General features: G+C 43.2%; 1 protein-coding gene across 1 annotated transcript; it reads left to right on the top strand.

Annotated features, from left to right (window-relative positions):
• On the top strand, positions 1-27999 carry LOC148030760 (protein CORTICAL MICROTUBULE DISORDERING 2-like). The gene is made up of 4 exons (XM_087684268.1): positions 1-1751; positions 1935-2180; positions 2273-2364; positions 26582-27999. The coding sequence occupies exons 1-4, from the start codon at positions 492-494 to the stop codon at positions 27630-27632; spliced, it is 2649 nt and encodes an 882-aa protein (XP_087540394.1). The 5' UTR covers positions 1-491; the 3' UTR covers positions 27633-27999.

Below are 27999 nucleotides of genomic sequence, written 5' to 3'. Positions count from 1 at the left end.
AATGTATGGAGCCACAGCTTTATCTCAGAATAAACATGCATCACGTTACAAAAAGAGAGGAGTTTTCCCATGGCGCTGACAGAAGACGCAAGACTTTCGATGCAGCGCAAAGTCAGACGAGAAGCTCGCCTCTCGATTTCGCCTGCGAACGAAGAAGCGGATATGGCGGAAAAAGCCCATCGTCATCGTCATCTCTCCCAACCGGACGTCAGACGTCGGCGCGCATGCCGTTTCTCCCTTTTCTTCAGCTTTTGTCCATCATCAGTGGCTTCCTTCTTCCTCACAGCACAGTAAAACGAAGGCTGGTCTTCTTCTTCTCTCCTTCTTCCTCATCATCGGTAGATTTCTAGCTCCTTAGTATACACATTGACTCCATTGCAGCAGCAGCAGCGGCAACTGCTACCATTGCTAGCCTTTTCCTCCAGGCAGTGCGCCCCGTCCAATGGTAGCTCTCCAGCAAACTGGTATCTCTTGAAGCTGCGAGGACAGCAATGGCGGCCTTAAACCCTGGGGTGCTTGCCAAGCTCCTGCAGGACATGAATTCCGATGTCAAAGAGCATCGCTCAGTCCTTCTGCAGGTGATCAATATCGTGCCTGCCCTGGCAGGAGGCGAGCTGTGGCCTAACCATGGCTTCTACATCCAGGTCTCCGACTCATTGCACTCGACATACGTATCCCTCGCTGAGGAGCATGTCGATCTCATTCTCAGCGACGAGCTGCAGCTTGGCCAGTTTGTGTATGCCGATAGGCTTGAGCCGGCCTCCCCGGTGCCACGCCTGTGTGGGGTACGGCCTGTTCCAGGCAGGCATCCCTGTGTTGGCTGTCCTGAAGATCTTGTCACGGCTCTTCAGAATGGATGCGCTGAAATAAATCCCTCCTTCAGTCGTGCTTTCTCCACAGAGGACGAATTCTTTTCCAAGAATCTGGATCAGTCTCCATCCGAGTCAAATATTTCAGACTCTCCTGAGCAGGTGAGTCCCAATAAATCATCTGAGCAGGTGAGTCCCGATAGGCTTACTTCTGCCACTACTGAAGCCTGCGCTCCAATGCTGCTCCATAAAGATGGCCTGTCTGACAAAGCTAAGCAGGACACCTCTGAGTCCTGCACTCAAAAAGAGCATTGTGATGATGGGTTGCCTGATAAAAGTGCACCTAAACCAGCAGCTCGAGCAACTGTTTTTGAAAGGTCACGGTCCTTCCCATCAGAGAATCCTGCAGTGAAGGAGGTGAATACTGCTACACCACAGAAGAAGGCACAGACAGTCAAGTCGAAGGTTTTGCAAGATTCTCCCCTCAGACTTAGTTTAAACCCTCCCCGATCTGTTCCCAACTCTCCTGGAAATTCTCTCATCTTGTCGCGTTCCATTGACAGAGGTTCACCAAGAGGTAAAGGTTTAAGCACTTCACAAAAGGCTGAAACTAGCAACAGATGTCCAGTTGAGGAGAAGAAGTTACCCTCTAGTGGGGCACGACTCAATCTTCTGTCCAAACCTCGTCGTTCCTCCTCAGTTTCTGAAACAGTTGCCAGCTTTGGACCAAGACTTTCTGTTGTGGCTTCTGGAAAAGGACATTCATCAGGCAGCACAATCACTGCTTATACTAGCTCCAAAAGCGGAGGCTTACTATCAGCTAGTGCGAAGGCTCTGCATAGGAGTTGGGAAGGAGCTGTCGGGATTAAGGAACTCAAAGACAGGTCAGGTTGGAAAACATCATCAACAAAGTTTGACTCTAAAGCTTCGACACCTACCTCTGTATGTAGATGTTCTTTCACTTCCTGTTAATTTTTACTTGATTCAAAGCTAGATGCAGTGATACATACTTCTGCGTGTTGAACCGTTACATAAACAGAACACCAGAATTATCAAAATTGGAATTTGCAATGTACAGTTTGTTGCTGCATCTTTGATGATCTGCTTTCATTCCATGATGGGCAGGTGTTTACTGCAAAACGATCAATAGATGTCAACTTGTCAAAGTCGCTGCATGAATCTATGACCACTACAGCTAAATCTGTGGTGGTGAAGTCGATAAAATCTCCAGCTAGTACATCCATAAAGAAACCAACTGCTGGATCAGAAGAGGCTGATAAGTTGGTGAAAGTTTCTGTTAAAAACAAGAGATTGACCGATGGCAGCATTAACTGGGAGTGTGTCTCATCAAGCTTACTGAGACTGGGAAAGGTAATGCCATGGTGAGAAAAGTACTAATTCACAGAAAAAAGCTGATGATTGATGAGCTTTCACACTTACTGTTTTCCTTCCCTCGTCAATAGGAGGTTGCGCAAAGGAGAGATTTGGCTTCTACAGCAGCTGCAGAGGCACTGAAGGAGGCATCTGCTTCTGAAAGTGTTATTCGAAGTTTGAGGTATCTTTGCAATCCTTGGAAACTCTCATTGGGTATGCATGGGAAGCATTCAAAAGGGTGGGCTGAACTGTGTTTTTCTGTAACCATATTTACATGGCACTGTTTCCTGTCAAAGCTGGCTGTCATAGTGAGACTCGTTTGTGCTTTATTTCTTATGCAGAAAGTTACTTCATGTAAGCTTTCAATCCTAAGCTCAGAAAACTGAAAGTAAGTGCTTAAGATGTTGTATTTCAAAAACCCTAGGAATGTTTTTAATCAATGAATCATGAAAGAGAATACTGTTTATGGAAATGGTTTGTTCCTTACATTAAATGCATGAGACCCAAGTCTCCATTCAGGGTCAAAAGCTCTTATCCTTGTAAAAATATAGAAACAGAGATTTCTGCTGCTGGTAAAGCTGGACAGCTCCTTCAGGGTCATCAAGTCTGAGTGAAGCTCATCAGGTCTGGGAGATAAAATTGCAACTATGTCAGGCCAAAACACAGTGATACCAGCAATCAAATTGCAAGTTCTGATGACGATACCATGTTACAAGGCAGGCTGAAGCAGGATGAGTTGAAACAATTGCAGAAAGTGCTGTTGAGAATGAAGGTAATGGACTTAAAAAGTGTAAATGATGGAGATTCCTGAATACAATGGCAGCCTCTGTTGAGAAACCCTTCACCCTTCACCTGCAGTTTGCGTTTTTGCGTTTCTGTGTTTTGCGTTTCCCCAAAAAGTCCTAGACTGACTATGTTTATATATAAGCCACTTTCTCATTCATTCCTCACGGCTGATTCATTCAGTTCGTCACCTCTTCTCTCCAGCCTCTCCACTACCCTCATACCCCTTTAGGAGGACATTGCGGTTCGTGGTTCGTGGCTGTCTTCATCATCTTCCTTGTGCTACGGCACCCTTGTTCCCTTGTATCACATTCACTCCATGATTCAGAACTTTATCATTCCATTCATTAGAGTTTCTTCTCTCTTCTCTTCTCTTCTCCATGTTTGTTGAGTTCACTCTGTGTTTCTCTCCGCCAACCCTATTGTCTCGCTGGTACGTCATCTTTTGACATGGTATCAGAGCTAGAATTGCTCATCTAGCAGCGAAGATTATCCACTCCAGTGAAGGCAAAGACCGGTGGCGGGTTTGGCTTCCACTTCTCTTCTTCTTTTGCTGCTTCAAAATCTCGTTTTTGCAGATTTCAGGTGTTTCAGCTTGCTGTCCACACCTCGTTCGCGAAGGACATCTTAGCCAAAGCTGTCCATTGTTGTCTCCATCAGTTGCTGCTTGATTTCCAGTCCTCTTCACGTAGTTTGGAGCTGATTCTAGCCACCGTACAGCATGCCACGTCATCACAATCTTGCTACTTGCGTTTTTAGTCTTTCTTTCTCCTGCAAGTTGTCGTGCCTGCGTTTTTAGTTTTTCTCTCTCCTTACCTGTGTTTTTCTACTGGTTGCAATCTCTTACTGTTGGTCACATCCCCCTCCCAGTGACAGCTCACTTCCAGCCCTTCCACTACCCTCCCACCCCTTGAGGCGGACATTGCGGTTCGTGGTTCATGGTGGCTGACCTCTTCCTTCTTCAGCAAGGCACATGGGTATCCATGGCTTCTTTACCGATAGACAGCCCTTCTACTGGGTGTTTCTAATGCGGCATGAATAGTCATCCCACCGAAGGCTATCAACTTCGACCTTTGCTTCCCACCCCTCCGGAGTATATGCGTCTTTCACCAGGCACTCCTTGTGCCACCTCTCCTTTTTGGGCCACAAAGATCGTTCTGCATCGGCTATCAGCGTACTATGCCCAAGGCAATAAGACGTATCTGATGCATACTAAGTCCTTTCGAGCACATGGAGGATCGATTGGCGCCACGACCTCCTGGAGATCGTTGCAATATCAGCGGCAGTTTTCTCCCACTTATTTTCAGGTACTATGGCTTTCACAACCTATGGATCTGCAGTCCGCTCCATCGAGAGATAGTGATTGTTTGATACTGTCTCCTCGTTAGTCTGCTCCTTCGAGAGACAGTGGCTGCTCGACTCCTTCCTCTTCTTCGGCTATCTAGTTTGCTCCACTAAGAGACAGCGACTGTTGTCCACCTCTTGCTCATTTTGAGCCTCACCCTTCTCCACCCTTGACTACTTAGGTTCGAGAGACTACCTCTAGGAGCTCTTTGGCACCCTATATACGTTCTTCAGTACGACCAGCGGCACTACCTTCATCATCAGACATTTCGGAGTCCGTGATCCATGAGTTTTTGGATTCCCTATCTATTTCAAAGGGGGATTGAGAGGGGAATGTTATTTCTTTGCTCTCAGAGGGGGCATCTACTTTTTCTTCGACTTCAGCGGGGGCCCCTCCACCTCCCACCTCAGAGGGAGAACCTACTCCACTTGAAGTTCTTCACCCATCCTCTACTTTCTTGGAGTGGCTGTCTTCGACCAATCATCTCTTCTACTGATACCCAGGATCTTCAAGTACCACCTAAATCGAGACCTTGGAGGTTCAGCCACGACTTAGTGACGAGGCCTTCGTATTCCTTCCAGCATGGATGCACGGAACTAGCGGCTTCTCTCCCGAGGTTGAGTTTCGGGTTCTCCAGCTCACTCTGTCTACTGTTCTTTACTGCAGGTTCCCTTCCCGGTGGAAATCTTGGATCTTAGGGATCCTCTTCATCTTTCTCTACATCTTCTTGCCTTGGTCACTTGGTCAGCATGGAGCCACCTCTTGAGATTGAGTACGGACATATAATTATGGTTCTCGGTACCACACAAAGTCCGACATTCCTCCTATGCATTGCATATTTTCATCATCTTTGTACTAGGGCACTTGGGCAAGTGAACAATTTCCCCATGAGGGACACTGTCCAAGTGGCACCTGCTGCATGAGCATTCTTCAGCATGTAGCATTGCATCTCCACCTCACTCTTCTCGTTTCCCTTTTTGGGCCTGAGAGGGGGTGTTGAGAAACCCTTCACCCTTCACCCTTCACCCGTAGTTTGTGTTTTTGTGTTTTTGCTTTTTATGTTTGGGGTTTGCGAAAAGGGTTTGCAGCCCCAAAAAGCGGCGCCATCCTAGACTGACTATGCCTATATATAGGCCACTCTCTCATTCATTCCTCATGGTTGATTCATTCAGTCCGTCACCTCTTCTCTCCAGCCTCTCCACTACCCTCACACCCCTTCAGGAGGGCATTGCGGTTCGTGGTTCGTGGCTGTCTTCATCATCTTCCTTGTGCTACGGTACCCTTGTTCCCTTGTATCACATTCACTCCATGATTCAGAACTTCATCATTCCATTCATGAGAGCTTCTTCTCTCCTCTTCTCTTCTCCATGTTTGCCAAGTTCACTCCGCGTTTCTCCCTGCCAGCCCTACTGTCTCGCTGGTATGTCATCTTTTGACAGCCTCTACATCAAGTATAACGTGTATAGGCAATGCATGCATGGAAGATGAAGGCTGAAAGGATAGCTGGCTACAAAGCGAACAACAGACATAGCCTCTCCTTCCTCCCTCAGCCTCCAGAATGGCTGCCACCACACTCAGCCAGCCCCAAACAGCTTTCTCTCAGCTTGCACGGACAAAGTTTGCCAGCAAATGGCAGCCTTCCAAAAGCAGTTTTCCGTATGAATAAAAAATCTTCAGAAACAAGTTTTTGAAAATTAGTTAATTATTTATTTAACACTGCCCATTAGTCATCTAGTATCCATCCGCATTAATGTGCAACCCCTTTGGGAAGTTGTTTCCAACTTTAGTTGGAGTTAGAGTAGCATTACTTAATTAATTAATGCTTAGTCCTAATGTCACCCCAGGACATTGTAAAGGCCCATTTAGGCTGTAGAAAATACATGAAAAAATAGGCCAGCCAGCATTAAATGTGGTATAAATATAGGTTGACCAGCATTTTCTGCACTACCTTTGAATGCAATCTGAAATGAAATGCACTTTGGCCACGAACCATGTCACCCAAGATATGTACAATGGTAACAAGGTGGTATGTGTAACTCCAAAACTGGCTGACCAGTTTCTAAAGCATTACACTTATCATGTTCCTCTGCAGTTCTGGTGTGAACACTCCCTTATCCATGGGCACTTTTAACCTTCTAGCTGGAGAAGGGTTTTGTTCCTCGTGTGAACACCCTTCAGTGGGTGTGGTACTTTAGTACCTTAGGGATTATACTTTCATGATCATTCTCACATAGTGGATGTGACCTTCCAACGACTCTCCTCTCGTTTACTTGTCCATTGTGAGTTTTTGTGTGTGTGTGTGCTGCTGAATTCTAAACTAACAGGGGTATTAGAGCCATACCTCTTTTCAATTGTCACTTTACTCGAGTTGCTATCTTGAACTTGGCCATTGCTATTGGTGATCTATTTGCATTGGAAATCTGCTCGTAAAGCTTCCCGCTTAGAGACTGTATTTTCATTATCATTCTCACATAGTGGATGTGACCTAGCAACTCTCCTCTCTTTGTTCACTATGAGTGTGTGAGTGTGTATGTGTTGCTGAATCCTAATCTAATAAAAGGAGGTGAAAATTCAGTTTGACCTATAGCTGATTATAGTCATGTCGTTCAACCAAAGTAAAGGTTGTCACGTGCTTGCTACTTGGCACAAGGTACAATGTACGCAGTTACTTCATGAGAACACTACTAGAGACTAAGTGACCGAGCTAAAAAATTGAAATGCAAATACATGCAAGATTGCTAGAGTACCTTGGTCTCCATCAGGCTTGATGGAGCTTACAACTAGGAGATGAAAAGCACGAACACAAGAAATGCTGATATCCCCTCTCAAAACTTGGGAGTGGTTGAAGGCCTAGGAGATGCATTTGATGAAGCATGGAAGATTGTGGTAATGGGTGCATGCTAATATCCATTGCATTGTTTGTTGTAGGATAGTAGATTACCTCCAACTTGGGATCCAAGATTTGCTCTTGAACAATGATATTGAAATTCAATGTACTTTGTGTGAGCATGAAACGCTGGGTTCTTTGCACCATTGATAACACTTTGTCAACTTGAAGAAAAGTAAGTCTTGCCTATGAGAATCAACCTCCACAAAGCATGCGGCAGAGCCATACTTCTTTGTAAGTGGTAGAAGACAGTGCCTGATATTTTGTCTCCGTGAAGGAAAGAGCAATAGTAGGTTGCTTCTTATTGATCTAGGAAATTGCACCATACCTAAGAGAAAAAATATATTTGGTAGTGGATCATTATAACTTGGCATACCAGCCCAATATAAATCACTCCGTCTTGTAAGAAAGACCCCCTCTTGATTCTAGATCCCATAGGATTGAGTCCAATAAAGATGCCACAAAATGCAAGAGAGTGGCTTGCTAGTGAGCATGGAGGGGAGTTTCTTCATAAAATAAGACAGCAAAGGTACTGCACAAGAGTTGTTGGGCAATACATGGGATTAGGCATTCCACTTGCATTACCCGGATACATTGGGTGTTGTGAGCCATGCATTGGCTACTGCATACCATAGGGATTTGTGCCATACATTCCTGTATGCGGTGCCTATCCAACCATAGCATAAAAAATGGTACCACCACCAAAGTATCCTTGCTGTCCCATGTGTGTATGTGCATAATTGCCTTGCTGTTCATGTTCCCATGGATTGGCACTACCAAGTTGGCCATGCATTTACACTTGCTGCCCCATGGATACCAACTATTTGTGCTCATCAAGTATTTTGGGCTCTTCTAAAGAAGGTAGATATTTCCTTCGGTTCTTGAGGCTGTCCCGAGGCTATAGAAGGTGTCTTCTTCTCTTTGCCTTTGTTGTCCTTCTTTGGGGATTCAAGAATCAACTAAACTGGGGATCCTTTGCCAATTCAGCAAAAAGATTTGCTGCTGTACACATTTGATCCTTGAAGCTATCATCAAATTCTTCAGCCCCTTGCTGGTCATTAGCATCTTTATGCATTGAAGTGCCAACATTTGGGTCATTTCCCACATTTTCAACATGCTGTCCATGCTGAGAACCATGCCCAACATTAGTCTTTGCATTTTCCCCTTCACCACGCGATTGACCAAGGAGTGATGCATCCTCTCCACTTGATCCCGTATCACCATGTGAAGACATGCTTGCTGTAATTCACTGCTGAGAACAATTTCAGCAATAATGCAATAGTCCCAAGTCTCAATCAAGCACCACGGGCCAACCAATTCAAAGGATTTGATGGTATCCCGGTGATGGAACCATGAAACCAGCCTTCCTTCCGTGGATGGGTGGCTTAATTACAGCAGCAAAAAATAAATACAAATCTGAAAATACAAATTTACCTATTGATATTGGACAATGCACACCCGATTGGCCCCAAAATTGGTGCCTCTTTCGGTATTTCTTTAGCTTTATTGAAAAAGAAATTGATTTACGACGGGATTCTCCCTATCCCCTTCGCAATCTAAACTCCCCTTGCTGTCCAAAGTGACCAGCAAGTCTTCAATTTGTTTTGCCACTTGATTCGGGAACTTAATTGGCCTTCACCGACTTCATAGACGATGGAAATGCCCCAAATTCAACCCTGATGTAAACGGCAATCTAGAGAGAGAGTGCACTAGAAATGCAAGCTGAGGAGAGAGAATCTGCAAACCTAGGCTGAGATTATGATGGCGATAACTGGAGAAGAGAGAAAACTAGTAGGGCGACAACTGGGGCCTGCAAGCACAACAGTATGCTGACGTGGCAAGCTATATGACAGCTGGATGGGTGGACAACAACAATCGCCTGGTTGGGAACAGCAGCAAAATGATAATGGAGGGGTGGAAACAGGCACCAGATGAGTGAAGTCCGCAATGGACAGCTTAGACTGCAATGTCCTCTGCGAACGGGGTGTGGGCAGCAAGCTGAAAACACCTAAAACCTGCAAAAACGAGATTAAGATTGAATGGAGGGCAGTGTACCTATTTATAGAAAGTTTGGGCCCTCCCAAGTGGGTTTGTGATTATGGGATATAGACACTCTCTAGGAACACATTTCTTTTAAATAAACGAGGTTTCTTCCTTCATTAAGCACGTTTTGGAGCTATTTAAGTGAAGCTAATGCATTTTTAGCTCAACAAAATGAATATGAAGTCCACCTTTCTCAACATCTTATAGAAGAAGATTTATGTGGATCAACCTCCAAGTTCCAATATGCCTAGCAAGGAACATCACTCGTATGTATCACTTGTATAAGGCTCTCCATGGCTTGAAGCAAGACCCTAGATTTTGGCATCAATAGATAGACCACTTCATTCTTGAGTATGGCCCTCACCTCTACTTTTGGTTAGAGGGTCGAGATTTTGTGTTTATCATCCTTTGTACGGATGATCTCATCCTTTATACACAGGATGTGGGGCATACATAGTAGATACTGTGAGAGTGCGCTGCGGAAGAGGAAATACGAACACGGAGGGAGAGAGAGAGAGAAAGCAGAAAATAAGGAAGAGAAATCTGCACTGACTGAAATGAATGCTGAATACACTGAAATGGACTGATCAGTCCCTGCACGCAGCCCACAGCGTCAGTGAGGGCACCAGATCAGGCTGATGATGATGGCAGCACCACCACGGGGGAGAAGGAGTGTCAGAATCTGCAAGAAGACAAGTGATCAAGTGGGGAGGGGGGTTGCCAATAAATAGGCAACGGACAAACCCTAACCCTAACCCTAAAATGGGCGCAAACCCTAAAAGTGCCCTAAAATGGGCGCCCCACCACAGTGACCAAAAAGTGGCCGGGCAGCCAGTGGCTGCCCACTAAAAGAGGCCAAAAAGAAATACACAACCTAAGACAGCCAGTCGAGAGTGACTAGCCTCCCCCATCATAACACATGACAGACATGTCAGAGCTCCTAATGTCCTCGTCTGACTCAGACTGAGGCTCACAGGCAGGAGATGACAAGGCATGACAAACATGACTGCTAACACCCCCTCTCAGATCCTGGATGTGGCTGAAGGCCAAGGGAGAAACGGATCCTGGGGTGGCAAGAGGAATGCCAAGGTCGATGAAGTCCGTCGATGTAGACTGCCGCTGAAGGAGCTCCTCACGATCCTGGAAAGCCCCCTCTAAAACACTAGGGGCCAGGGAATCCACAGCTGCATCACCGAGATCGTCCCCCTCTGAAAGGGATGGGGGATACGAGGAAACCACCGGAGGAGAAGGTGGGGGAGGGGAAGGAACCTGTGGAATAGAAGGTGCACAAGTGGGAATGGGTGTAGCAATAGACTGCCGCGGAGGACCCTGCATCAAAGAAGGGGAATGGAGCCTGTAGATAAGACAGCTCTCTTGCCAACCTGTAGATAAGACAGCTCTTGTAGAAGAATCCTCAATAACAACGGCATGCTTGGTGAAGATCACTCGTGTGCCAAGCCTCGTAAGGCCATAAACTGAGAGGAGGGGAAGGCCCAAATCCGGAACATATAGGGCCTGTGAAAAGGAGCTCAAAGGTCGGTCGGTAAACAAAGGCAATGTGCCAACACCACTAATAGGCACCGATAAAAGGTCACCAACAGTGACTGAACCCTCTAATGGACGGAGATCCTGTAACAAATCACCTCGGGGAGTCATATGACTCGAAGCACCATTGTCCACTAACCAAGGCTGCGCAGAAGACACTGCAGCCACGGAAGAAGGATCCTCCTCCAAAGCATGGATATGAAGGAACACTGACTCATGGGTAACAGCAGGTATAGAGGTAGAAGAAGGCTCCGATGTAGATCCACCCTTTGCTCCCGGACGAAGGTGAGGGTACTTCTTCCATCATTTCTCCTCAGGATGTGTCCCTTTCCCACAGTGTGGGCACTTCGGTCTCTCTGAATCTGAGTCAGAGCCTGAAGAACTGTCCTTCTGCTTAGCCTTTGACTTCTTCTGCTTCTTCTGTCCTCCCGAACGTGCAACAAAGGCTCTAGTGGAGTCGGATCCACTAGCACTGACCTCTCTGAGTCGCTCGTCATGCTCCAAGACAAGCGGGGATAGCTCCTCCCATAGAAGCTTCTCACGGGTCCTTGATGTAAGAAGGCTGGTGTAGAAGACATCAAACCGAGGCGATGGCAGCTGAGTCAAAAGAATCATAGCCATGTCTTCAGAAGATATCGTCCGACCGAGGGATGCAAGCTCATCCCTCATATCCTGTAATCTGTTGATGTGGTCCTTCATGGAAGGACTATCATCAATAGCGAGCATCCGCAACTTCTTTTCAAGAGATATCCGGTGGGCAAACGTCTTCTGTTGATAGAGAGACGCTAGCTTCTGCCACACGTCCACTGCAGTCTTCAACCTGTGAACATGAACAAGGACAGAATCCTGCAAACTCAGAATCCACCTTAGGTCAGGGAATAGGAACAGAAACAAGCTCCCAAAGATCGAAGGAGTCCAAGATACACTCCACCTTGCAGGACCATAGAGAAAAGTTGGAGCCATCCAACCGGTCCTCTTTGGGCAGCTGAGGAAGTACGAGTACCTGTACAAAGGGTACCAAAGGTTGCATCTTCGGCCCACTAGAAGGGGCTCGCCGAGATACATGAATAGAAGGGGGACGGGAAAGAGGAATAGACTCCGGACGACGGTCCTCGTGATAGAAATCACGCCTCCGTTCAGATGAATGTCGAGACAAAAGCTCATCATCTGAATCATCAAAACGTGTAGACTGATGATAAGATATCTTCTAAATCTGCAAAATACCAAACACCAATAGAAAACTGTGCCGATGCCGAAGAATGACCACCAGAAGGGTCACCAACCACCAGAAGAACCACCAAACTCCAGGAAATCAGGTCGCCAAGCACGAGAAGGTGAAAACGCAGCTGTGTAGGGCACAAAATCCGGAGGGAAAGTTGCCAGGCACCAAAACGCAGCCCAGAAGAGAAGCGCCAGCTGGAGAGAAGCCGCCAGGAGGGAAAACGACCACCTTGGATGCAAAACGCAGCCTGTAGTGGAGTCGCCCAGCTGAAAAGAAGGCCGCCCAGCTGAAAATGCAAGGAAACAGGGGCTGGTTGATGACGTGGCAGCCTCTGGAAGGGGCTGATGCAGCAAACACAAATATACAGACCACCTGGAGGGGCCACCTGGCTGTTGGAGAGAAGGGGGGCAGCAACAGATGATAGGTGTGGTGTCTCTCCAGTCGATGAAGACCTCCGTGCTCTCAGTTTGGCGATGATACCTGTGAGAGTGCGCTGCGGAAGAGGAAATACGAACACGGAGGGAGAGAGAGAGAGAAAGCAGAAAATAAGGAAGAGAAATCTGCACTGACTGAAATGAATGCTGAATACACTGAAATGGACTGATCAGTCCCTGCATGCAGCCCACAGCGTCAGTGAGGGCACCAGATCAGGCTGATGATGATGGCAGCACCACCACGGGGGAGAAGGAGTGTCGGAATCTGCAAGAAGACAAGTGATCAAGTGGGGAGGGGGGCTGCCAATAAATAGGCAACGGACAAACCCTAACCCTAACCCTAAATGGGCGCAAACCCTAAAAGTGCCCTAAAATGGGCGCCCCACCACAGTGACCAAAAAGTGGCCGGGCAGCCAGTGGCTGCCCACTAAAAGAGGCCAAAAAGAAATACACAACCTAAGACAGCCAGTCGAGAGTGACTAGCCTCCCCCATCATAACACATGACAGACATGTCAGAGCTCTTGATGTCCTCGTCTGACTTAGACTGAGGCTCACAAGCAGGAGATGACAAGGCATGACAAACATGACTGCTAACAGATACTTAGTCACGAGTCAATAGTGAAAGAACTAGGTCTGCTCTACTTCTTTCTTGGTCTTGAGATTTATCAGTAGCTTACGACATTTTTACTTAACAGTACTAGTACATCTCTAATCTTTTGACAGAGTTTGGCATGACTTCTTGTAATCCAATTTCTTGCCCCATGGACCCAAAGTTCAAACTTTCTACAGCACACAATTCATTTTCATATGCTACCAGTTATCAGTGCCTCCTTAGGTCGCTCATTTGGCTCACCCACACTTCAGCATAGGCATGATGGTTGGGGCACAGAGCAGGCCATATGGATATGTATCGGCACCCCCAAGGATTGTTGGAGCACAAGGATTTGGTGCTGGTCATGTAGGTGCTTTAGATAGTACTGGTTTTTATGCAAATACAGCCAATGCACCCTTTTTGCAGCAGTCCATTTATGATAACTTGACTCCCATAGGACCACCGAACGACTATGATGAAGGTGGCGAAAGTGTGAAGTTTGAGCCTTTCAGTGGTGCACAAGATAGGCCGAAAGCACTTGTTTTTATTCAGCAGTTTGACGCAGCCTATTTTGGAGGCAACTTCACAGAGGCATCTAAGATACGCAAGATGGCCACATTTTTGAAGGGAAATGCATTGCAATGGTGGTCTACACTTTCTATTCAAGGGAAGCCACCTACCACTCGGGTCCAATTCAAGCAAATGTTTGCTTCAAATTGGTTGACAAGTACCTTTGAGGTAGACATTATGACAGCTTGGAATCAGTTGAATTCCAAAGACAGCAATAACTTAGATCAGTATAATAAGAAGTTTTGGGATGCATTGCTGCCAGTTACTTCTTATCACACAGTATCCCTCCATGATGAGGTGGAGAAGTATATTTGCGGTTTGCCGAAGGGTATTCAGGATTATTGCATTAAGTCCACTGTTTCCAGCATGTCTTAGCTCTTAGAAAGTGCTACTACAGCAAACACATTGCTACGTGGAAAGGATGCAGGATTCCACGATGATGATGCCAAGTCACATGTCAAAGAGGTAAAGGTTGAGAAAAAGGGTAAATTTGAAAATAAAGCTGAAAATCAGGGCAGATCTGAAAATAGGGTTGGATAGAGGAACAAATCACAGAGAAAGAGAGGGTAGTAAGAAAGTACCCCCTATTTTGCACATAAAAGATAAGATCTTTGAGGCTGATCGCTATGTGGAAAGCATGCATGCATCTTATTAGAAGGTTAAGTATGCACTTCAAATATCATAGGATAAGCAAAAGAGAGCAGCTGATCATCATAGGCATGCTTTGCACCTTGCAGAGGGCAATTATGTATTGCTGCGATTTTAAAAGGCACGGCTGAAAAAGATAAAGGGCAAAGAGCGATTATATCCAAAGCTGTCTATGAGATACTATGGGCCATTTCAAGTGTTGGAGAGGATTAGTAATGCATGCTATAGGTTGAAATTACCTCCACACTGGCAGATACACAATACCTTTCATGTGGTCTTGCTTAGACCTTTTCATGGAGATGTGCCAGAGGATGTGTTTGCTAAAATTCAGCCAGAGGTTGAAGAGCCCGATGAAATACTGGTATCAGAGGAGATTTTGGCACACAAAGAAAGATCAGGGATAAGGGTCCGAGAAGGTACTTGGTGAAGTTTCAAAATTATTCACCAATGGATGCCAAATGGATGGAGGAGGATGACTTGGCAGACCATCCTTAGTTGTTGTAGCTTTACCTTGATACTTTCTAGTTAGATTTGACTTTAGTTTGGGCTCAATCAAGTTCAGCAGAGCAGAGGTCCAAAGTATTACCTGATGCTTGTGAGAGAGCTAGCACCTCCGCTCCCTAGTAATGGATAGCTCTAAAAGTAGTGGATCTCGAATGTATTCAACATATATTCAGGGTACTGTAGCTGAACAATATGTTTGCCAGGAGATCACTATTCAGTGTACTAGTCACTATGTTTGGTATGCAGATCGGTATGGTTTGCATTGCAGCTTTGAAACTGTACATTTGCATCTGTTATGCTCGGTGTGTAATCAATTATGCTTGGTATGGCATTGGTTATGCTTGGTGTAGCATCAATTAATGATCATCAGGGGCTGATTATCGAATGTTGGGTTTCAGCGTATGATCATTAATATTCAGTGGTATTCAGCTAGTTTTGTGAATAACAACATGTCTTATGATGCCATTGATGTTTCAACCATGGTTTATGCTTAGTTTTTGCTATAGTATGGTTTGGTTTTGCTAGATGAGTGGAGTTCATGAGAAATGGACATTTACATGATAATTTGGCAATGCTTTTAAGATTCTTTGTGAGTCTTATGTTATGTTATGTTGGATGGTAATTTTCAGCATATGTTAGGCATATGGAATAGTTGAACAACAGTGTGCAATATTGTGTTGACTATGATGCTCTATGAAAATTTCAGTGTAGTACTTTACTTTTGATGCATTTGATAGTGCAATCGAGAACGATTGCAAGGATTTCAAGGGGAAGGGCTGTCATGATAACATGTATTTTTGAAAACTCACTTAACATGTGGATTAATTTTTAATCACATGATTATGTGAATGTTGCACATGTGAGGTGCAATTGGGATTAGAGTAAATTTATGAGCCTGGGATCTGAGAAAATTACGGGATATCAAAGGCAAAAGTTGCTATAAGTTATGTTGCACTGGTACTTGGTGATATTGGGTGTCAATTGTTAGCCTAGGTCATTCATTTGGCAATAAGTGTCAGTTGGTGATATTAGAGATGTGGCGTTTAATGGTACATAACGCCGATCTAATTGTCAAAGATAGCATAGAGAGACTTGGGAGTAGAGGTTGCCTAGCTAATTTAATTATTGGCCATTTAGATTATTTGTTTGGGTATTGAAATAATTATTAGATTAATTTTTAGTAATAATTAAAGACTGAAAATTAATATTTAATGATGGATAATGTTGGAAAAACCATTTGGGAAGGTTGCCACTTGGCAAACTTACCTATACCGGATGGTAAAAGGTTGAAGGAGAGGAAAAATGAGATCATTCTTAGTGTAGCAAAGGTAAGAGAGCTGTGAGCAGCCATGGCCAGTCTATTTTCAGCCATAGGAGCCAGTCACGAGTGAGTTTTGAGGAGGTGATTGCAGATTCAATCCCTCCATAGTTGGGCGATTGCATCTAGGTACAAGGTGACAGCTGTTTTGGACGTCTCAGCTGTAGGCGACAATATTTAATGCTATTGTGGTAGGGTAGTTGTCACAGGGTGGTGATACTTTTTATAGTTGTTTTTCTTATTTACTTATATGAATATTTTATTTTTCTTTTGTTTTCTTGCTGTTGTTTCTTAACCCTAGAGTTCTTTTGGAATAAGCCGGGATCTTTGCATGGCCAGAAGAGGCAGCCATTGGGACAAATTGGAATAATGGTTTGTCTGAGTCTTAGGACTGGTTCCATATTGAATAGGCATTGAAGAATAGAATGCCAGTGGTTTGGGATTGTGTGCTTAGCCATTGGAGATGGTGCAGGACAATGAGCCTGGCCAAGACAGAAGATGCACATGTGAGAATGCTCACGGAATAAAAGTCACCATGACCGAGCCACATTATACTTTTTGATGTGGTCACAATGATAAAAGTTGCTCCGAACAACTTGAGGAATGCAGGGGTCACCATCCCTAAAATTTAGGGAGTTACTATTTTTGGACCCCAGAATCTATTCGTGTCATTATCTTCATTTTGACACGAGGATTAATTCTTTGGTCCGTGCCGAGGTCAAATTTTGCACTGATCATGGATAATTTTAGGCCAGAATGTTTAAATGGGAAAATTGTTACATGTATGTTATATGGCACAAATTCCCGAGAGAGAGAGAGAGAGAGAGAGAGAGAGAGAGAGAGAGAGCATTAAAAAAAAACGTAATAGGCATAAGGGGCAGATGGGAGAATGAAGTTTTAAGGAGCTGAGGGTAGATTACTGCAAGAAAATCAGTCATGGAGAGTACTTCTACGTCTCCAACTCAAGTATGGAGGTAGAGCTTGCTCTCTTTGATCAACTCTCTCTCTATTCTCAAAGGAAATGCTTCGCATGATAGGCTGATTCCATCGAAGGTATAATTCTGTGTTTTCTCTGAAATTCTGCAGATGAATCATTGAGTATTTGTCACAGAAAATGCAAGACATGCTGGATAGTAAGAACAATGAATTCAGAGATCTGTAGATTGTAATTCTACACACGAATCATTGAGTTTTGGTCATATGGTGGACAGTAAGAACAATGAATTGTGGACATGTTGGACAGTAAGAACAATGAATTTTGGACATGCTGGACATTAAGAACAGTGAATTCAGAGATCTGCAGACTGCAATTCTGCACTGGAATCATTGAGTTTTGGTCACAAAAAATACTTTCCTAAAAGGGATGTTGATATGGACATGCAGTACTGTTCTTATGCAGCTGGGATTTACTTAGAAGAGATGAAAACCAACTGTTCACATGTTATGTATTTTGGAACATTATCATTTTTGTAATTTTCCATCTTTTAATTGATAAAGAAATACCGAGAGGGGTGTCGGTCTTCGGGGTCAAATTGGTGTTGAGTGAGGGAGTGAGGTCTCTGCTTATATGTGTGTGTGTAAAAAGACCAGGTGTTAATTGACTGAACTACTGCTTTATGTGAGTCATAGACCAGTTTCATGGTTCCATCCCTGGGATTTGAATTCTTTTCTGTAAGAATTTAAGATCGGACAATTTTGGGTGAAAAGGCGAGACACATAAGTTTTACAGAGATTATAGGACTAGAGAGATGGCAGACATGGATAAATGCAAAGGAAAACTCCCTCATGAAGAAGAGAGTTCTTCTGCTTGTAGACACCGAAGAGAGAGTATTGGTGCACAAGTGTCAGCACCTTCTAGAACCGACATTGAACCACAGGATGAAGAGCAAGAACAGGAAGACTTGTTTATGGCACAACTCCTCATCACATCATACCATGGAGCGCTAAAAAAGGCAAACTTCTAATGTGCATGAGCATGTGGAAAAGACACCAAATATGGAGACATGTCCAGTGCAACAAGAAGCACAAGCACAGGACTAGGGAATGAATGGTCAAGGCAATAATGCACAAGTGGCACAGTAGACTATTCTTCCTCAGTTTGCTACCTATCCTGGTTACTTTGGTGGTGGGTCAGTTTTTCAAGCAATGGCTGGATTACCCACGAGTTGTTGGGGATACTTGCCTAGAGGGCCACTAGGAATGATGCCTATTGAGGCAGTGAATCCACTTTATGCTAATATTGGTCTATAGCTTGGTTATCAGACTCTGTAGAGTCCTTATTTGATGCCTGGAGTACAAAATGCAGCCGCTGGTGGAAATATGGCAGCTAAGACAATTGAAATAAATGCTGATAATGTGCGTAAGGGACTCCCCTTTTTACAGCCACCTGTCTATTACAACTTGACACCGAAAAGTGCAAAGTCTAAAGACTATAAAGAGGGTGATTAGATAATAAAGTTTGAAGCCTTCAGTGGTATGCAATATAAGCTGAAAGCTTTGACATTTATATAGCAGTTTGATGCAGCTTACATAGAAGGGAATTTTACTGCGACTTCTAAGGTGCGGAAGGTTGCAACTTTTTTGAAAGGTAATGCTTTGCAGTGGTGGAATATATTGTTGATGTAAGGATATGCACTTTTCACTTGGGTCCATTTTAAACACTTGTTTGCAGCCTCATGGTTAGCCAACACGTTTGAAGCAGATCGTTATGTAAAAGATTGGGAAGAAGCATATAAAAAGGTCAAGTATGCCCTAGAAAGGTCACAAGCTAAACAGAAAAGAGCTGTTGATAGTCATCGTTGGGAGCCCTTGTTCAAAAAGAATGATTGGGTCTTATTGCGTTTTGAAAGGGCACGTTTGAGAAAATAGAAGGGCAAGGAATGTTTGTTTCCAAAGCTGAGTATGCGTTACTATGGCCCTTTTCAAGTCTCAGAGAATATCAATGACGTAGCATATAGGCTGAAATTGCTTGAGAATTGGAAAATTCATAATGCATTCCATGTGAGCCTATTGAGGCCTTTTATTGGTGAAGTGTCAGAAGATATGGTTCAAGAGGAACAGCCTGAAGTAGAGGAAGTAGATGAGATTCTAGTTCTTGAGCAGATCTTGGCACATAAGGATAGGAAAGTAAACGGTAGAGTTATAAGAAGATTTTTGGTGAAGTTTAAGAACTATTCACCAATGGATGCCAAATGGATGGAAGAGGCTGAATTGGCAGATTCGCCTCAGTTATTGCAACTTTATCGAGAAGCTTTCTTACTGGAATCTACAGTGACTTAGAATGCTTTTTGAAGCAATGTATATTATCTATTGTACAGTTGAATACTGCATCTCGTTGAATAATGCACAATGTATGGTTTACATTTAGCATTAATACGTGTATCATTAAATGAAATCTCAATGCTTTCAAGTTGTATTTGTTACACTTCAATTGAATGAATATGCATGTTGTGACACTAATAATTCACACATACGTGCTATCGCCCTATGTTTTTCCAGAAACATGTATATTAGAAAGGCTTCTAGTAATCATAGTTGGATACGGGATGTAACCCTCCACCTATGTGAGACTTGAACTTGCAATGACACAAATGGTAATGGGAAAACTCCTACCATTGCCCTGTGCCATTTGTTAGCAAGTGATACATGCGATGACACTAATAACATGGAGAATCTTTTTATCACCCTATGTCATCCGTTAGCATATGTGGAATGCAATCGAGGTCGCTTGCTTCTTTCAAGAGGGGGGTATGTCACCAGGTGGTGATACTTGTTACATTTGCTTTTCTTATTTACTTATATAAATATATATACATATTTTTTGGTTGCTGTTGCTTCTTACCCCTAGAGTTCTCTTGAAATAAGTCGGGATCTTTGCATGGCTAGAAGAGATAGCCATTGGGACAAATCGGACTAATGGTTTGTCTGAGCCTTAGGACCGGTTCCATATTGAATGGGCATTGAAGAATAGAATGCCAGTGGTTTGGGGCTGTGTGCTTAGCCATTGGAGATGGTGTAGGACAATGAGCCTGGCCAAGACAGAAGATGCACATGTGAGAATGCTCACGAAATAAAAGTCACCGTAACTAAGCCATATTACACTTTTTGGTGTGGTCACAATGATAAAAGTTGCTTAGAACAACTTGAAGAATGCAGGGGTCACCATCCCTTAAATTTAGGGAGTTACTATTTTTGGACCCTAGAATCTGTTCGCGTCATTATCTTCATTTTTGTATGAGGATTAATTCTCTGGTTTGTGCCGAGGTCAAATTTTGCACTGATCATGGAGAATTTTAGACTAGAAGGTTTAAATGGGAAAATTGTTACATGTATGTCATGTGGCACAAATTCCCAAAAGAGAGAGAGAGAGCATTAAAAAAAAAACGTAATAGATATAAGGGGCAGATGGGAGAATGAAGTTTTGAAGAGCTGAGGGCAGATTGTTGCAAGAAAATCAGCCATGGAGAGTACTTCTACGTCTTTGACTCAAGTACGGAGGTAGAGCTTGCTTCCTCTGATCAACTCTCTCTCTATTCTCAGAGGAAACGCTTTGCATGATGGGCTGATTCCATCGAAGGTACAATTCTGTGTTTTCTTTGAAATTCTGTACATGAATCATTGAGTATTGGTCACAAAAAATGCAGGACATGCTGGATAGTAAAAACAGTGAATTCAAAGGTCTGTAGATTGTAATTCTGTACACGAATCATTGAGTTTTGGTTATATGCTGAACAAAAAAAAACAGTGAATTCTGCACATGCTGGATAGTAAGAACAGTGTGCTAGACAGTAAGAACAGTGAATTCTGGACATACAGTGAATTCAGAGATCTGCAGATTGCAATTTTGCATAGAAATCATTGAGTTTTGGTCACAAAAAATGCTTTCCTAAAAGGGATTTGGACATGTAGTACTGTTCTTATGCAGCTGGGATTTACTCAAAAGAGATGAAAACCAACTGTTCACAGCTTATGCATTTTGGAACATTATCATTTTTGTAATTTTTTATATTTTAATTGATAAAGAAATATTGAGAAGAGCGCTGGTCTTCGGGGCCAATCTGGTGTTAAGCGAGGGAGTGAGGTCTCTGCTTATGTGTGTGTGTGTAAAGACTAGGTGTTAATTGAAGGAACTACTACTTTATGTGAGGCATAGACCGGTTTCATGAAGACCGGCACCCCTCTCGTTATTTCTTTATCAATTAAAAGATGGAAAATTACAGAAAATGATAATGTTTCAAAATACATAACCTGTGAACAGTTGGTTTTCATCTCTTCTGAGTAAATCCCAGGTGCATAAGAACAGTACAGCATGTCCAGATCAACATCCCTTTTAGGAAAGCATTTTCTGTGACCAAAACTCAATGATTCTTGTGCAGAATTGCAGTTTATAGATCTCTGAATTCACTATTCTTATTGTCCAGCATGTCTAGAATTCATTGCTCTTACTGTCCAGCATGTTCAAAGTTCACAGTTCTTACTCCAACATGTCTAGAATTCACTGTTCTTATTGTCCAACATGTCCAAAGTTCACTGTTCTTACTGTCCAGGATGTGCATAATTCACTGTTCTTACTATCCAGCACATTGTTCTTACTGTCCAGCATGTGCAGAATTCACTATTCTTACTGTTCAGCATGTGACCAAAACTCAATGATTCGTGTGCAGAATTACAGTCTACAGATCTTTGAATTCACTGTTTTTATTGTCTAACATGTCTTGCATTTTCTGTGACCAATACTAAATGATTCATGTGCAAAATTTCAGAGAAAACACAGAATTATACATTTGATGGAATCAGCCCATCGTGCGAAGCATTTCCTCTGAGAATAAAGAGAGAGTTGATCAGAGGGAGCAAGCTCTACCTCCGTACTTGAGTCAAAGACGTAGAAGTATTCTCCATGGCTGATTTTCTTGTAGCAATTTGCCCTCAGCTCCTCAAAACTTCATTTTCCCATCTGCCCCTTATGCCTATCACGTTTTTTTAAAAATACTATCTCTTTCTCTCTCTCTCTCTCTCTATTTCTTTTGGGAATTTGTGCCACATGGCATACATGTAACAATTTTCCCGTTTAAACCTTCTGGTCTAAAATTCTCCATGATCGGTGCAAAATTTGACCTCGGCACAGACAAAGAATTAATCCTCGTGCAAAAATGATGATAATGACGCGAACAAATTCAGGGGTCTAAAAATAGTAACTCCCTAAATTTTAGGGATGGTGAACCTTGCATTCCTCGAGTTGTTTTGAGCAAATTGTGACCATATCAAAAAGTGTAATGTGGCTCAACTACGGTGACTTTTATTCCCTGAGCATTCTCACATGTGTATCGTCTGTCTTGGCCAGACTCATTGTCCTGCATCATCTCTAGTGGCTAAGCGCATAGTCCCAAACCACTAGCATTCTATTATTCAGTGCCCATTCAATATGGAATCGGTCCTAAGGCTTAGACAAACCATTAGTCTAATTTGTCCCAATGGCTACCTCTTTTGGCCATGCAAAGATCCCGGCTTATTCCAAGAGAACTTTGGGAGTAAGAAGCTACAACAACAAAAGAAAAGAAAAGAAAAATATTTATATAAGTAAATAAGAAAAGCAACTGTAAAAAGTGTCACCACTTGGTGACAATAGCAACTGCATTTGATTGATTTTCAGTCATTCTTCTCGGCAAAACTTTGAATTTTCTCTCTCATCTCCCAACCATTTCACAATCTTGCTTTTAAGATCTCAGCAGTTGGACCCTTGGAGGCTGAGAAATTGCAAATTTCTCTGCTGTAAACCCTAATAAATTAGAGTTTAGTAGCAGCGCCAGGAAGCATGCTAAAAATCGAAAGCTCCAAGACTTGGATTTTTTAGGGTTGAAGGTGAATTTCAGCTAAATTCAGGTGGAGGACTAGCCAACCATTGAATTTGGGGCATTTCCATCGTCTATGAAGTGGGTGAAGGCCAATTAAGTGCTTGAATCAAGGGGCAAAACAGATTGAAGACTTGCTAGTTACTTTGGACAAGGGGAGTTAGGATTGCGAAGGGGATCGGGAGAATCCCGTTGTAAATCAACTTTTTCTTCAACAAAGCTAAAGAAAAACTAAAAGGGCGTCAATTTTGGGGCCAATCGGGTGTGCATTGTCCAAGATCAGTAGGTAAAGTTGTATTTTCAGATTTGCATTTATTGTTTGTTGCTGTAATTAAGTTGTAATCAGGGATTTACCACCCATCCACAGAAGGAAGGTTGGTTTCACCTCATATGATGAATCATAGAAGCTCGAGATAAAGGCTTTGTGAAGAGGTCTGTTGCATTGTTCCACATAGGACAATAGGTCACCGCAATCTCAGAATTTATAATCTCCTCCAAAACAAAATGATTCTGAATCTCAATGTGTTTTGTGGGAGCATGAAAGACTAGGTTATTAGCCAAAGCTTAAGCACGTTGGTTATCCACACGTAGCTGAATTATTCTTGTCTATGGAAAGCTAATCTCCGCTAACAACTGGTAAAACCAACAAACTGTGCTTTGTGGTAGAGTAAAGAGCTTGGATACATTGCCTCCATAGAAGAAGATGTCACGGTAAACTGCTTATTGCTCCATAAGATAGCTCTTAATCCAAGGGAGAAAGCACAACTTGTAGTGTAACATTGAGACTTGACGTGCCTTGCTCAATTTGTTTCACTCCATCTAGTGAGAGTGGTCTCCCATCTATATACAATCCCATAGGATTTGGTCCCATGTAAACATTGCAACATGCGCCAAGTGGCTCTCCAATGAGCATGTGTAGGAGTCTTCACGAAAGCATACATCAATGCCACTACAAAGGAAATGTTTGGTGGAGTGTAGATAAACTAGATCAAGGAGCTGACAAGGTGCATAGTGGGGGATCTTTGGTAGTAACCAACTTGGACTCTGGCTTCATGGGGCAAGAAATAGACCAACACTCGACCATACCAAACTTCAAAAGTAGCTCGAAAATGTACTTGCGGTGGGAGATAAAAATGCCTTGTACAAAATCATAGATCTCAAGATCAAGAAAGACACGGAATTTTGATTCTTTGCTTAACATTTGATTAAGAGTTAATCAAATGTGTAAATGTGACTTGCACATGTGTTGTGTAGGTTAGTTTTTTCACAACGTGGGACTAAGGACCCCAAGATATTAGTTGGTGCGGAAGGCAAAAGTTGTAACAAGTTGCTCTTCATATGTACTAGGTGGTATTTGGTGTCAAAAATTGGCTCATAGATACCAGGTGGTATCCAGTGTGAGAAATTAGCCTAGATTACTTTATTAGCCATACATGTCAGTGGTGACTCTAGGGAGTTGGTATTAATTAATGGCAGTCCAAAGGCTAATGAGTGCTTAGGAATACTTGGGTGATAAATTGGCCTAGCCAATTTAATTGATGGCTAGTTTGATTATTTTTTTGAGCAATAAATAATTATTAGATTATTTTTCAAAATTATTATTTTGAATATTAGTTTAATAATGCTGAAACATGGATTAGTAAGGTTGCCGGTTGACAAAATTTGCCCATGCAAGTGTGGAGAGAAGGTTGTTGAAGGTTGACAGAGGGTCATTCCAGCTTGGTGCAAGCTGAGAGAGAGGAAGGAGAGGCTGCCATAGCTGCAATAGGGCATTCTAGTCCAATTGCAGGTAAGAGAAGACCCAAGAGGACCTGGCAATTTACCTAGGAAGGCCTAGAGCAGTTAGTGAGAGCATATTGGGTAGGCAATAGCCCATTTTTGGCTTCCATACAGTAGGCGACAGCAGCAAATGCACTTGGGAATAGGGCAGCAATTGATTTGATCAGTTTCTTGTGGTGAGACTTTGAAATTTCTATCTTTACAACATTCTCTCTCATCCTCTAGCCATTTCTCATATTTCCTCAGCAAACTCCAGCAGCTCAAGCCCTTGGAGGTGGAGATTTTGAAGAATCTTTGCTATAAACCGTAATTTTATAGCAGGAATTAGGGTTTGACAACCACCTCAGGGAGTGTGCTAAGATTTGCCAGCCTAGAACTTGAATTTCAGCAACTGAAATTGAGGAATTTCAAGACATACAAGAGGCTACCCGGCCAATGGTGATCTAGGGTTGAATTTGTCACCCAAGGAGCATGGCGAAGGCCACTTCCTCAAGCAAACCAAGGGGCAAATTGGTTTGAAGGCTTGTTGGTCATTTGTGACAGCAAGAAGTGATTGGAGAGCGAAGGAGGTTCAAGGAATCTCAATGTATTCCATCTAGATTGCAATACAAGATATAGAAATACTGCAAGGGGTGGTAGGTTTGGGGCTAACAGTTTGTCCATTGTCTAATATTAAGTTGTAATGTAGCATTTTCAGTTTATGTGAATTTTATTACTGCTGTAATTTGTGTAAATTGGGTCATTACCTCCTTTTTTCCAAGAGGAAGGCTGGCTTCACCGGTCATTGGCGATGAGTTGCAAGAGCCAAGATAACTTGAATAGTAGACATACGAGTGGTTGGTGCAAATGTCTATTCACTTTGGTCTTTGTGATGATCCAATGCAGATGTATGTAAGGCTGCTAGAGTTCGTCTATCTCTGTTAGGCTCTGACAAAGCTCACAACCAGGAGATGAACAGCATGAATACAAGAAATGCTAACAGTTCCATGCATTGGTTTAGTTGGGACCTTCTTTCAGCCACATCCAAGATTGGATAGAGTGTAGCTGCATTGAGTTAGTGGGGGACTTTTGAAGCTTTGCGCATTTTAATGTTACTTTTTATGAACACTCTTCGCTGGCCACTCCAGTTCTTGCATCTCGAAAATGTTATGCCCGTGTAGCTGCTTGTTCATGGGCCATTTGGCTTTCATCCTCCTAGGGCAAGTGCATTCTCTCATTGCCCCATGGACATGCTCATGCACCATACTCTGGCATTGTCCATTGTCCTATAGCTTTTGCCTTCTATACAATTTACTTCATGCTCTTTATCTTCATGTCTAGGATGCATTTTCTAAGAGTTCCTCCTAACCTTCATGCAAGTGCCTAAGCCAAATCAGGACATGCAAGCTAGTCTTCCTTGTAGGCACAGGGAACTGCAGCAGAGGGTACGGTGTGCTGCTTTGTCTAATGGTGACCTTATGGACATGCTTATGCACCATACTCTTGGTTTGTTGTTTGCCCTTTTACTTCTTCTTGCTCTTTGTTCATGCCTGGCATACATTTTCTGACAAGTATGTCTGCCAAATCAGGATATATAAGCTAGTCTTTCAGCTAAAGCACAGGGAATTGCAGCAGAGGGTAAGATGTGCTTCTCTGTCTTGTGAATTTGCTGCTCTTCATCTTATCGCAACCCCTATTTAGATCCATATACTGTGGGGAATAATTCATTGATCAACAAAACCTTAACATGTACATCATTTTTTGACCTATCATTGGTGCTGTTTTGGAGTCTTTCTGATGGTCCTATCAAAGAACTGTGATTGTATTATACAAAATTGTTGGATTTCTTTTGGGTTATTTAAAAAAAAAACATCTCTCTCATTAGCTGGTTTTTGGACAGCTTGTTTGCAGAGTTATGTTCCTCAGCCAAGGTAGAACAGCCACAGGCATCGATTGAACAATTTCTGGAGCTTCAACAGGTCTTGGTTCAGGCTACAGCCGTTGCTAATGCTATGGCTGGTATGGAAAGATTAAACAAAGAAGCAGATTCCAATGAATTGGCTGCAGATGTGACAGAGGAACTTCAAAACTTGTTCTGGGAGAAGGCCAAGCGGGCAAACTCTTGGATAAGTGCAGCCTTGTCGACGGATTTATCTGCCTTCTCATTGATGACCAAGCAAGCAAGCAGTTCGACAAGCAAGCCTGTGATCAATAAAGGTTCCATTAAGACTAACAAATCCGGAAAGCAAGCAGTATTAGTGCTAGAGAATTCCTCGAAAGTAGCATCATGGGTTGGTGATGCAGCTATTTCTGATACATCACCAAACAAACTCACGGCCTTGGTGGGCATGCACACTCATAAGTGTGGGCCGCACTCTACAAACACTGCAGTCGGTAATGAAAGGCAGCGTAGCAATGGTTGTGATGTTGAAGGAAAACCATCAAACTTATCAAAAGCCACACCATTGAAAAATTCACCGAGTGGTTTATTTAAAGCAGGGAACACAAAGCTGGGAAATAAGCGTGGGCCTGAAACCCAAGGCCTGACTCTGAATGTGGCTTCAGTCCATTGGGTCAAAGGTAGCGGCTTACAGGAAAGTGCAGAGCTTGCCAAGCAACTACAAAGGGAATCTCAAAGCTGGTTTTTGAAGTTTCTGGAGGATGTTTTGGACAGTGGTTTCCAGGTGTCAAACGGAATTGACGGTTCCACAGATAGCAGTGCAGCAAAACTGGGTCTGCAGAAAGAGAACTGCCAGATTGCAGCTACGTTATCTCAACTGAAGAGGGTAAATGACTGGCTTGATCAAGTAGATTCTGGGAGTGGAGATGTAAGTAATGCTGAGCTGGTTGAAACTCTAGCGAGGTTGAAGAGAAAAATCTATAACTTTCTTCTACAGCATGTGGAGTCAGCTGCATCTGCACTGGTCAGCCAAGGAAACCATGGGACCTGAACTGTCAAGAAACCCTATATTCTTTAGGTTCGGCAGTGTGTTGGGTGCTTGAAAAGCTGTGTTTACGTGTGGCCAGGCACTGTTGGGTGCTTGAAAAGCTGTGTTTATGTGCGGGCAGGCACTGTTATAAAAAAATTCAACCTGTAAACCACTATATAGATGCAACAGGCTGAAAATTTGTACATGTTTTCCGTTGGGCAAGATTCTCCTTCGTTTAACATTGTTAGCCAGATAGAACACATCTGATTGGCCTGCAATTTCAGGTTCTTGTAAAAACCTGATCTGTACAAGAAAGGAGGAAAAAGCCTCCTCATGTTGTGATAAATATAAGCTATTTATGCTAGCATAATTCGGGTTATAGATTTTG

Source organism: Lygodium microphyllum, chromosome 9 (assembly GCF_053477565.2).
Source record: "Lygodium microphyllum isolate KBCC chromosome 9, Lygodium_microphyllum_v1.1.10, whole genome shotgun sequence".
Lineage (NCBI taxonomy): Eukaryota > Viridiplantae > Streptophyta > Polypodiopsida > Schizaeales > Lygodiaceae > Lygodium > Lygodium microphyllum.
This window is presented reverse-complemented; position numbering and strand designations above follow the sequence as displayed.

Coding starts and splice junctions, on each gene's coding strand:
- LOC148030760 (XM_087684268.1), top strand. CDS start 492: ATGGCGGCCTTAAACCCTGGGGTGCTTGCCAAGCTCCTGCAGGACATG. Junction 2,181..2,272: donor GCTTACTGAGACTGGGAAAG/GTAATGCCATGG, acceptor CCTCGTCAATAG/GAGGTTGCGCAAAGGAGAGA. Junction 2,365..26,581: donor AGTGTTATTCGAAGTTTGAG/GTATCTTTGCAA, acceptor GTTTTTGGACAG/CTTGTTTGCAGAGTTATGTT.